Source organism: Microcaecilia unicolor, chromosome 2, assembly GCF_901765095.1.
Source record: "Microcaecilia unicolor chromosome 2, aMicUni1.1, whole genome shotgun sequence".
Classification (NCBI taxonomy): domain Eukaryota; kingdom Metazoa; phylum Chordata; class Amphibia; order Gymnophiona; family Siphonopidae; genus Microcaecilia; species Microcaecilia unicolor.
The window spans coordinates 559,088,797-559,101,561 of record NC_044032.1 but is presented as its reverse complement, the minus strand read 5'-3'; the positions used below and the strand labels follow the sequence as shown (position 1 = coordinate 559,101,561).

The 12,765-nt window shown below is 40.6% G+C and overlaps 1 protein-coding gene across 7 annotated transcripts in view; it reads left to right on the top strand.

The window, feature by feature from the left end:
- AASDH (aminoadipate-semialdehyde dehydrogenase) overlaps positions 1–12,553 on the top strand; it is a 136,016-nt gene extending 123,463 nt beyond the window's left edge. For all 7 annotated transcript variants that reach the window (XM_030191412.1, XM_030191409.1, XM_030191414.1 and 4 more), the window contains 2 exons: positions 4,288–4,419; positions 10,549–12,553. In XM_030191412.1, coding sequence (XP_030047272.1) covers positions 4,288–4,419; positions 10,549–10,932 — 516 coding nt within the window. In that variant the 3' untranslated portion in view covers positions 10,933–12,553. The remainder of the gene's footprint in view (positions 1–4,287; positions 4,420–10,548) is intronic.
- Positions 12,554–12,765: the final 212 nt, after the last annotated feature.

The window sequence follows — 12,765 nt, the reverse complement described above, 5'->3', positions numbered from 1 at the left end:
GGAGGGGCATTTTCGAAAGAACGTCCAAGTCAGAATTGAGACGTCCTGCTCATAACGTCCAAAAAAAAAACCCATCCATCTCACAGCCATCTTCAAACAGGGAAATTGTTGGGTTATCCTGTTTTTAATAATCCCTACAATTGAAAAGAATATCTGTTCAGACATACGACATCTTGTGATTCTTCTTACATCGTATAGCAGTCATATGTCCTTGTGAAAAATTATATGTAGGGAAAAGTATTCAACAGTTTAAAACTCATCTGGCTGAGCACAAATATTGTATAACTAAAAGAAGATTGAAGCTCCACTAGTTTTACGTTGTATGCAGAAGCAACAGAATTTTTCTTTGCTACATTATGGGGCTCATTTTTGAAAGAGAAAAACATTTTTTAAAAAGGCAAAAAGTGGCAGATGAATGTTTTTTATCGTAAAAATGTCCAAATCACTATTTTTGAAATTAATTTTAAAGATGTTTTTCTGTGCAATTCATCTAAATCTCAAGGGTTGGAGGCATGTTTTGGGTGGGACTAGGGCAGGCTTATGATTTGGATGTTTTTCTGCGATAATGGAACGTTGTAAAAATGAACAAAAAGAAGGTCCAAGTCTCCCGCAAAAAATATAAGACAACAAAGAGAGCAGAAGAGAAACCAAAATAGACCAGATAAAAACCATAGAGAGTAAGAGCACCAAAGAAGTTTATTAGGACCCTACACGGTCCGTGTTTCGGCCAACCGGCCTTCCTCAGGGGTCTTCAAATTAACGTATACAGATGTGCCTCCAGGATTCTCATGGAGTGAAAGGCAGAAATGCTGGTGCTATTTCCAGATAGCACCAGCGTTTATGCCTTTCACTCCATGAGAATCCTGGAGGCACATCTGTATACGTTAATTTGAAGACCCCTGAGGAAGGCCGGTTGGCCGAAACACGGACCGTGTAGGGTCCTAATAAACTTCTTTGGTGCTCTTACTCTCTATGGTTTTTATCTGGTCTATTTTGGTTTCTCTTCCACATTGTAAAAATGTCCAGGGCAAAAAAAGGACAGTTTGACTAGGTCAGTAATGACTGCCAAAAAGGTGCTGAGAGATAAAGGCATAACTCCCCCTTAATCCCCCAGTGATCACTGACCCTAAGAGGTGAAAGTGACAGTACATACCAGGCTCTAGGACAGCTGCAGATATAATGGCCATTTCTCTTAGAGCAGCCAGCAGGTCCCTGAAGTAGCCTAGTGGTCGGTGCAGTGGATTGTAGAGAAGGGGACCCAGGTCCATATCCCACACTTAACTGATATACTTGTGGTGGAAAGTGTAAGCGCCCTAAAAGCCACAAAATACCTACTGTTCCTACATATACAGTGGGGGAAATAAGTATTTGATCCCTTGCTGATTTTGTAAGTTTGCCCACTGACAAAGACATGAGCAGCCCATAATTGAAGGGTAGGTTATTGGTAACAGTGAGAGATAGCACATCACAAATTAAATCCGGAAAATCACATTGTGGAAAGTATATGAATTTATTTGCATTCTGCAGAGGGAAATAAGTATTTGATCCCCCACCAACCAGTAAGAGATCTGGCCCCTACAGACCAGGTAGATGCTCCAAATCAACTCGTTACCTGCATGACAGACAGCTGTCGGCAATGGTCACCTGTATGAAAGACACCTGTCCACAGACTCAGTGAATCAGTCAGACTCTAACCTCTACAAAATGGCCAAGAGCAAGGAGCTGTCTAAGGATGTCAGGGACAAGATCATACACCTGCACAAGGCTGGAATGGGCTACAAAACCATCAGTAAGACGCTGGGCGAGAAGGAGACAACTGTTGGTGCCATAGTAAGAAAATGGAAGAAGTACAAAATGACTGTCAATCGACAAAGATCTGGGGCTCCACGCAAAATCTCACCTCGTGGGGTATCCTTGATCATGAGGAAGGTTAGAAATCAGCCTACAACTACAAGGGGGGAACTTGTCAATGATCTCAAGGCAGCTGGGACCACTGTCACCACGAAAACCATTGGTAACACATTACGACATAACGGATTGCAATCCTGCAGTGCCCGCAAGGTCCCCCTGCTCCGGAAGGCACATGTGACGGCCCGTCTGAAGTTTGCCAGTGAACACCTGGATGATGCCGAGAGTGATTGGGAGAAGGTGCTGTGGTCAGATGAGACAAAAATTGAGCTCTTTGGCATGAACTCAACTCGCCGTGTTTGGAGGAAGAGAAATGCTGCCTATGACCCAAAGAACACCGTCCCCACTGTCAAGCATGGAGGTGGAAATGTTATGTTTTGGGGGTGTTTCTCTGCTAAGGGCACAGGACTACTTCACCGCATCAATGGGAGAATGGATGGGGCCATGTACCGTACAATTCTGAGTGACAACCTCCTTCCCTCCGCCAGGGCCTTAAAAATGGGTCGTGGCTGGGTCTTCCAGCACGACAATGACCCAAAACATACAGCCAAGGCAACAAAGGAGTGGCTCAGGAAGAAGCACATTAGGGTCATGGAGTGGCCTAGCCAGTCACCAGACCTTAATCCCATTGAAAACTTATGGAGGGAGCTGAAGCTGCGAGTTGCCAAGCGACAGCCCAGAACTCTTAATGATTTAGAGATGATCTGCAAAGAGGAGTGGACCAAAATTCCTCCTGACATGTGTGCAAACCTCATCATCAACTACAGAAGACGTCTGACCGCTGTGCTTGCCAACAAGGGTTTTGCCACCAAGTATTAGGTCTTGTTTGCCAGAGGGATCAAATACTTATTTCCCTCTGCAGAATGCAAATAAATTCATATACTTTCCACAATGTGATTTTCCGGATTTAATTTGTGATGTGCTATCTCTCACTGTTACCAATAACCTACCCTTCAATTATGGGCTGCTCATGTCTTTGTCAGTGGGCAAACTTACAAAATCAGCAAGGGATCAAATACTTATTTCCCCCACTGTAGGTGACATCTGCAGGCATAAGAACTATTATAGTGGTGTACAATTGGGTACAGTACATTTTTTGTTATTCATGGAGGGCTCACCATACAATATAAAGGGGTTATGATGTGATGTGTAATGAGCTAATTAGCATTAACTTTTTCTCAAGCAATTATTGCTACTAATTAGAATTAATTAAAATGTACATGCATAAATTTAAGCATGGGATCCATGCCTAAATGTTACATACGAGTCAAAAAAGAGAGTGTGGAAATGGGAGGGTCATGGATGGATTGGGGGCGCTCCTTTCAGTTATGTGTGTAGTTATAGAATAAGGTCAGATTCACGCCTTATTTAGATGTGAACATTTGCACTAGGTTTCCATTGGTGTAAATGGCCGTGCCTAAATGTAGTTGCAGTTTCCAGGCATAAGCGATTCTATAAATTGCACCTAACTTTAAGCGCGGTTTATAGAATAGGGCTGAGTGGGGTTTTTTTGGCGCCATATGTAGAATGTAGTCCCAAATGTCGACATATGAATGATCTGCCCTGAAGCAACTTCATTATTTGTCCACAAAACAAAGACCTCCTTTGAGCTGTTCTGACAGTGTTGCAGTTTCGCTGGGACAAGGTAATTGTTTTGTGAGTATTTAGACAGTTTGAATAAATGTTCTTTGATATGATATTGATGTAAATTGCATTATTGCAAATTTCAGTGGACATTAATATAGTGGAGGAGTGGCAGGGTGGTTAGGGTGGTGGATTTTGGTCCTGGGGAACTGAGGAACTGAGTTTGATTCCCACTTCAGGCACAGGCAGCTCCTTGTGACTCTGGGCAAGTCACTTAACTACTACTACTACTATTTAGCATTTCTACAGTGCTACAAGGCGTAAGCAGCGCTGCACAAACATAGAAGAAGGACAGTCTCTGCGCAAAGAGCTTACAATCTAATAGACAAAAAATAAAGTAATCAAATCAATTAATGTGTACAGGAAGGAGGAGAGGAGGGTAGGTGGAGGCGAGTGGTTACAAGTGGTTACAAGTCAAAAGCCGCATGTAAGCCGCATTGAGCCTGCCATGAGTGGGAAAGCGCGGGGTACAAATGTAACAAAAATAAAATAAATAAATAATTTATATTGAACATGTTTATGAAATGTGAAAACTTTATTTGTTGGAGGAGGTTTTTTTGACCTGTGGCTGAAACTCACATCCCTATGTTTTCATACTTAAGGGTTGTTCGTTTCTGAGGCCCTTTTCTACTCCTTTGTAATGGATTTTTGAATATGTTTTGTTTCCAGCATGGGCGTGGCACAATGTCTTTGAATAATACGAAATTAGCCCTGTTTTGCATTTCTTCTTTTCAGAATACTGGATGTAGTATATGGACGTATTCTTGTGGGAAACCATTGTTCTCATCACCACAGTGCAACCAGGAATATGTTTGTGTGGGATGTGTGGATAAGAACCTTTACTGTTTCAACCACTCTGGTCAGAAGGTGAGAGGAAAAAAAATCCTGCAGCTACTTTTTCTTTTGTTTTTTAGTCAGCATTAAGAACCTGAGAATCAATACAGCGGCAAGCAGCCCTCACGTTATACTCCTTAACATAGTGATTTTCTACATTGTCTCCTCTTGATTCCCTTTTAATAATATAAAATATTTTACGATACACACTCACAACCGAAATTTAGGCAAAATATTTGCAGTCTCTCCAAATAGCACCTACACATTCAGCCATTGACATGCATTGGAAATAGAGCAGAAAGTAAGAAAATACATTCCCTCAGAGGCATCAGAATTTCAAAATGATTAGGGGTCCATAACACAATACAAATTACCCCTCCCTGGACACAATAAAGGAGCTTGCTCAATATTGGTGGTACTCAGCATCCACTGTCACCCACAGAGTCGGCTCCTATGCATTCCCTCTTTTAAGACTCTTTGGTTTGTTGCAGTCCACTGAAACAGTTTATATTGCCAAATAAGTCTCACTTGATCCAATCAGTCTCGTATTTGTACCTGCTTACAGAACTTCTACAGAAATGATATCCAGCCTTCTCCCCCTCATTCCCTGCCAATATAGTCGCTTTGAGTGTCTCTTGCATGCCTGCATTCTACCAATGTTTTGATTTCTTCTACTTCTGTTCTTCTGGAAGTATGTTCTAAATGTCTTGCCATCTTGTAGTAAAAAAAAGAAAAGAAAAGTGTTTTTCCATATTTCTTTTGACTCTCCCTATCTTCAGCATCATATTATGACTGCTTGTCCTCAGGCTTCTCATTCTATGGAAAGTATTACTTCTGGTACCTTATAGAAGCCACAGATCTTAAACATAAGGGTTGAAGTAGTTATCATCAAACAAACAAAGTATACATTACTTCAGTGTATGAGGTTCTTCCAATGTTACCTTATAATATTCTTGAAAAGGAAGAAAAAAAGGCCTCAGAAGTAGATAGGTGTTACTTACAATCGCACCTCTGTCTTTCAATCACTGGCTTAAAAAAAAAAGCCTCCAAAATTTTAATTCAAATACTTCAAATTTTTAAACTTTTGTAATTTTGAATAAAAAAATCACTTCTGTGTAATGAAAAAAGGTCTCCCCAATGCTGGCCACTGTTTCATGGTGCCAAATCCTGCTACTTCGGGGGGGGGGGGGGGGGGGGGGGGGGGGTAATGATCTTCATAAACACTGAAAAACAGAAAAAAAAGCAAAATTCAACATTAATTCAAGATCTAATATTATAACACCACATTTATCTGCACACACTGTTTCCAAGTTTCAGTATCGATCTCCACACTGGTTCAAAATGGCAGCTTGGCATCTAAGGGGTGGTATAAATACTGAATTCTAACCAATCAGGTTGCTCATGAAAGCTTGTAATTCATTTGCTCAAAGACATAGCAATCATTTTAGATGGAATAGACGATGGTGGAATATTGATGCTTATTTTTACTTTATTAAAGCTGCACACAATATACTAGAGATATTAAAAAATGATTTATTAATAGAAGTGGTGCCATTCAGTGCAAGAATTCAATCCAATAGGATATAAAGAGTCAGTCTATAAATTCAGCGCTGTTCTTTCTGGAGAAGGTTTAAATGCCAGTTGTCTCCTCACATATCAGGGATCACTCTATCATTTTAGCTGTGATTTCTGCAGGTTTGAGGGGCAGTGTTATAAAGACACATAAGTGCCTATGTTGTCTCTATGGAATAGCCCCAAACGTCCTGCATAGGCAACCTGTTATAAAATTACCCTCTGCAAAACTCTTAAAATTCTCTTTTAAAGAAAGGTGCTGTACATAGTAATGGGTCAATTTTCAAATAAGACATCCAGTGGCATTCAGCTAGGTGCCCAAAGTATGCATGCAGGTTAGGTGCATTTTCAGAAACACTGTACATATACCCTCTAATTCAAAAGTAACCAAAAATTGTGTGCACAAATTTGGGTGCAGGTGTGCAATTTAATTGAATAATGAACTAATTAGCACCAATAATTGTCTTTTTAACAAGCAAGTATTGGCACTAATTAAATTTAATTGGCATTTACATGCATGAATTTAGGTGTGGGATCTGCACCTGAAATTTACACACAATCTGAAAACGGGGCGTGCAAATGGGAGCGCAGGGGCATAAAGGGGGCGTTCCTATAATTAACGTGCGTTGTTATAGAATAACGAGGATACGCACCTAATGGCACATACATTTGCACCATGTTTCACTTGGTACAAATGGCTGTGCTTAAAGTTAGTTGCCATTCCCGAGTGTAAGCGCTATTCTATAAACCGTGCCTAACTTTAAGCGTGGCTTATAGAATAGCACTATTTCGATGAGTTTTTTGTGCCATATATAGAATCCAGCGTATAGTGTGTTCCACCGAAAATATATGCCTTCTGTAGATTCATAGGCACCGATATAGGGTACCTGTACATCTAGAACATAAATTTGTCACAGAGTTTCCATGTTAGGCATGGTTTTGCATATCACAACCTAGCCTGGTTTTCAGTATTTCTACAATGAATATGTATGAGTTCGGTTTGCATGCAATGGAAGTAGTGAATGCAAATATATATATTTATTGTGGAAATCCTGAAAAACATGCTGAGTTGAGGATCCCTGCCCTAGATGTATAGACACCCAATATCAGTGCCTACACATCCAGAGTAGGCTCCCAGAATGCCCCTTTTTCAAAACTGTTTGTGCACCAGAGTGCACACACATCTCTGTACCTGCAGTTTGACTGAAAATACGCCTGAGACATCTGGTACAGTGTTGAATGTCTAAGTACATACAGAAGTACATAAGTATTGCCATACTGGGAAAGACCAAAGGTCCATCAAGCCCAGCATCCTGTTTCCAACAGTGGCCAATCCAGGTCACAAATACCTGGCAAGATCCCCCCAAAAAGTACAAAATATTTTATACTGCTTATCCCAGAAATAGTGGATTTTCCCCAAGTCCATTTAATAACGGTCTATGGACTTTTCCTTTAGGAAGCTGTCCAAACCTTTTTTAAACTCCGCTAAGCTAACCGTCTTTACCACATTCGAATTCCAGAGTTTAATTACACGTTGAGTGAAGAAAAATTTTCACTGATTCGTTTTAAATTTACTACATTGTAGCTTCATCGCATGCCCCCTAGTCCTAGTATTTTTGGAAAGCGTAAACAGATGCTTCACATCTACCCGTTTAACTCCACTCATTATTTTATGGACCTCAGTCGCCTTTTCTCCAAACTGAAGAGCCCTAGCCGCTTTAGCCTTTCCTCATAAGGAAGTTGTCCCATCCCCTTTATCATTTTCGTCGCCCTCCTCTGCACCTTTTCTAATTCCACTATATCTTTTTTGAGATGCGGCAACCAGAAATGAATGCAATATTCGAGGTGCGGTCGCACCATGGAGCGATACAAAGGCATTATAACATCCTCATTTTTTGTTTTCCATTGCTTTCCTAATAATATGTAACATTCTATTTGCTTTCTTAGCCGCAGCAGCACACTGAACAGAAGGTTTCAACGACGACACCTAGATCCCTTTCTTGGTCTGTGACTCCTAACGTGGAGCGTTGCATGACGTAGCTATAATTTGTGTTCCTCTTTCCCACATGCATCACTTGCTCACATTAAACATCATCTGCCATTTAGACGCCCAGTTTCCCAGTCTCGTAAGGACCTCTTGTAATTTTTCACAAACCTCCCGCAGTTTAACGACTTTGAATAACATTGTGTCGTCAGCAAATTTAATTACCTCACTAGTTACTCCCATCTCTAGGTCCATTTATAAATATGTTAAAAAGCAGCGGTCCCAACACAGACCCCTGGGGAACCCCACTAACTACCCTTTTCCATTGAGAATACTGACCATTTAACCCTACTGTCTGTTTTCTATCTTTTTAACCAGTTTTTAATCTACAGTAGAACACTACCTCCTATCCCATGACTCTCCAATTTCCTCTGGAGTCTTTCATGAGGTACTTTGTCAAACGCCTTCTGAAAATCCAGATACAATATCAACCGGCTCACCTTTATCCACATATTTGTTCACCCCTTCAAAGAAATGTAGTAGATTGATGAGGCAAGATTTCCCTTCACTAAATCCATGTTGACTTTGTCTCATTAATCCATGCTTTTGAATATTTTCTGTAATTTTGTTCTTTATAATAGTCTCTACCATTTTGCCCGGCACCGACGTCAAACTCACTGGTCTATAATTTCCTGGATCTCCTCTGGAACCTTTTTAAAAATCTGTTACATTGGCCACCTTCTAATCTTCCGGTACCACGCTCGATTGTAAGGCTAAATTACATATTACTAACAATAGCTCAGCAAGTTCATTTTTCAGTTCTATCAGTACTCTAGGATGAATACCATCCGGTCCAGGAGATTTGCTACTCTTGTAGAACTGCCCCATTACATTCTCCAGGTTTACAGAGAATTCATTAAGTTTCTCCGACTCGTCAGCTTCAATACCATTTCTGGCTCTGTTATCCCACCCAAATCTTCCTCGGTGAAGACTGAAGCAAAGAATTAATTTAATCTCTCCGCTATGGCTTTGTCTTCCCTGATCCCCCCCTCCCCCCTTTTACTTCTCGGTCATCTAGCAGTCCAACCAATTCTTTTGCCGGCTTCCTGCTTTTAATATACCTAAAAAAAAAATGTTACTATGTTTTTTGCCTCCAACGCAATCTATTTTGTGACTAAACTAGATCCTGCAGTGCCTGCTAGAGTCTATCTGTTAATGCTATAATACAAAGTTCAAGTAAAACTAAGGGGAAAAGACTATGGCGATTAGCTGATAAAATTAGCTTTTTTATATTTTATTTTGCCTATCACTAACCTACCATTCCTCCTTTAAACCCCAATCTCTAAGTTCCCAAAGCACAAAGCAAAAAGAACCCAGCCACACCTCATAAAGGAAGGCTGGGCACAACCGGACCGAGGGCCTGCGAGGACGGGGAGGGGAAAGGGGGGGAGGGCGCAGGGAAGGATAGAAGGGCGAGGTAAGCAGGCTAAAGGGTTAAGGTGAGGGAGGGGCGGGGCGAAAGGAAAAGGAAGGGAAGGATAGGAGGAGTTCCTTTTGAATCAGGACATCAAGGAGGGGGGTACACAGCAACATAGCAGTGACAGTACTAACTGAGATGCTGATAATGGGGTCAGAAAGACCTCTTGGAAAGTGATAAGCATAAGCAACAGTAGGGCTGCATAGTGGCAGCAGGAAAATGCGGACAGCGTGTCTCCTGGCTTAGGCGGCCGGGGGGCCAGAACGCCATTTTTTGATGATATGGGTGGGCATCCTTAAGTGGGATGCACCAGGAGTCTACGGGTGCTTGTAATTGGCACAGGGGATGCACAGGCTGCTTGGGCGGCAACCTGTGGGTCATAGTAAGCATTTGTGAGACCCGAAGCTGTGTACCCAAAATTATGAATAGATGATAAGATGTAGTTATGTGGTTGTAACAATAATTATGTTATAATATGTTATAATGTTGTTTTGAATTGTAATGTAGAACGTTCCTGGCTGCGGCCAAAATAAAATCCAACCTTCTTTAAGATGCTTCTTGGTGTGTGGTATTTGCGAGTGAGGGGAGAGGTGGAGCAAGTGCCGAGTGCCCGAGTTGTAGTGTTCACTTACCAGAGAAATGTCCTCTTCTCTCAGAACTTCTTATTTTCACATTATAACACACTATGATTGGAAGAAAATGTCTCATAAAATAAGAGTTTACTTGTCTCAGATAGTACATGTTGAGGCTTGAACACACTGTTCTCTTCTTTTTGGGGTTCAAGTGTTAAGAATGTATTCATTGTGCTATACAGAAGGAAAGGTCACATATGCCTTGGATACATTTTTATTATTTTGAGTAATTTTGACTCATGATTTTGGCAAATGGCCTCTTGAAACTGCTGTGATATTTTTGTTAGTGCTTCCATGCCAAAGTTCAACTTCTCTTGCTGGCTCAAATGCTTTAGTAAGCCTTTTCCCTTCAATTGAAGAAGATTGGCATATTAATATTATGTTGTGTGAAATGTGTTTAGAATTGGAACCTGTTTGAGATGGAATTATCCACCTAGAGAACCGTACAGCATAGAATAAACTGATGACTTGTCTTCATTTGGTGTGGTGTTTTTCAGATCTGGCATTTTTCCACCAACGGACCAGTTTTTTCATCGCCATGTTTAACTGAGCAGGCAGTCTTGTTTGGCTCACATGACACTATCATCTACTGTTGTGGTATGGATGGCAATTTAATGTGGAAGTTTGAAACCAACGCAAAAGTGTATGCAACACCGTGTGTTTTCTGTTTCCATGGTATAAGAAACAGTTCATATGTGGCAGCAGCTTCTACTGATGGGAAGCTGTGGATCCTGGATGCTCAGAATGGGCTTTTAAGAAGTGTTTATGAACTTCCAGGGGAAGTGTTTTCTTCCCCTGTTGTGTGGGGAACAAAACTGGTTGTAGGCTGTAGAAATGATTACATTTATTGTTTGGACTTGCATGCAACAGAAACGCAGTAGTTTAACAAAGACATGTAAATGGCTTTTTCTGCTCTATAGTGTCAGTTTGTATTTTTTATTTAATTGCAAATTGTGTTGTCATTGGTTTTATTTTGTTTCTGATAATTGTATTTGTGTTTAGGTTATGTTCTTTGTTATTTGGTAAGCCACTTAAAATTATAGATGTATGGCATACAAATGCTTTTTAAATAAATACTATATAATTTCAGAGTCTGAATTTTATAAGAAAAGCTGAAGTAGCTGAGCAAAGGGTGTTTAGAAACATAAGGATATCAGAACAGCCCTGTTGAGTCAGATCAAAGTCCATTGAGCCCAGCATGCTGTCTCCGACAGTGACCAGTACAGGTCACAAATACCCAGCAGATCCCATAAAGTAGATCTGTTTTCCATAGCTCAATTCCAGGGATAAATAACGGCTCTCCCAAGTCTACCTGGTTAATAATTTTTTATGGACTTTTCTTTCAGGAACTTATTCAATTGTCTTTTAAATCCTGCAGTGTTGATTGCCTTAACCACATCTGCAGGAGCAGTTCCACACTTAATGATATGCAGTGTAACAAAAAAAACCCAAACTTTCTATGATTTGTTTTCAGTCCACCAGGCATTAATTAGTTTTGTGGGTTGTTCTCTTGTCTTTATGTTGCTTCACAGGTTAAACAACCATTCCTTATTTCTCCCTGTAGTAATTTTATAAATGTCTATCATATCTCCTCAATGAACCTTTTTCCATAAGGAAAGTGTTTCACTCCTTTTATCATTTTTGTTTCCCTTCTCTGAACCTCTTTAGTTGCACTATATCCTTTATGAAATGGAGCAACCAGAGCTGCATACAGTACTCAAGGTGCAGATGCACGAGGGACCTGTATAAAAGTATAACGATAGTCTCCATTTTGTTCTCCATACTCTTTCAGATTATCTGTAACATCCTGTTTTTTTTTTTTTTTTTTGGGGGGGGGGGTGTTAAGCAGCCCGTGACACAGTGGGCTGAAAATTTCAACAAGTTATCCACAGTGATTCCAAGTTCTTTTTCTTGGGTGGTAGCTCCTACTCAGAACTCAATATTTTGTACATGTGGTTGGGATTATTTTTCCCTTGCACTTGTCCATACTAAAATGTCATCTGCCGTTTAGATGTCTGGTCTCACAAGATCCTTCTGTAAGTCTTCATGATCCTCAGCTATTTTAATGACTTTGAATATAAAAGGTGGATTACTGGGTTCCAGTGTTCTAACATCGACTTATTCTGGAGTGCAGTATGGACCAGAATAAGATCAATAGTCCCAGTGGAGAAACCCACCCAAGAATCATATAATGCAGTTATATTACTCTCAGCAAGCCCTGGTCTTATCTTCCAAGAATGTTTTCACAAATTATTCAACATCATGATGGCAACAGCCTCCCATATTATCATCCTCCATTGGAAAGATAACTCCAAACTCAACTTTTCAGAATGGTGGTCTCATCTCTATTATTAAGAAATATGAAATAGCAAATTCCTTACCTTTTCATAATTTTCCACATGTTGAATTGTGGCTCCCCTTAGACAAATTTTATGAAACAAACAACCCTTCATGAGAACCTTTAGCTTACTTAGGGGCCCTTTTACTATGCCGCATAAGTGTGTACGCACACCTAACAAGCGGCAAAATGGAGTTACCGCCTGGCTACTGCGTGGCTGTTGTGGTAATTTCATTTTTGGCGCATGTCCGATACGCATATCCAAAAATAATTTTTATTTTCAGATGCGCGCCAAGTGGCATTCGACACGCGTAGGTCATTACCGCCTGGTTACCGCGGGAGACTTTACTGCTAGGTCAGTGGCTGGCGGTAAGGT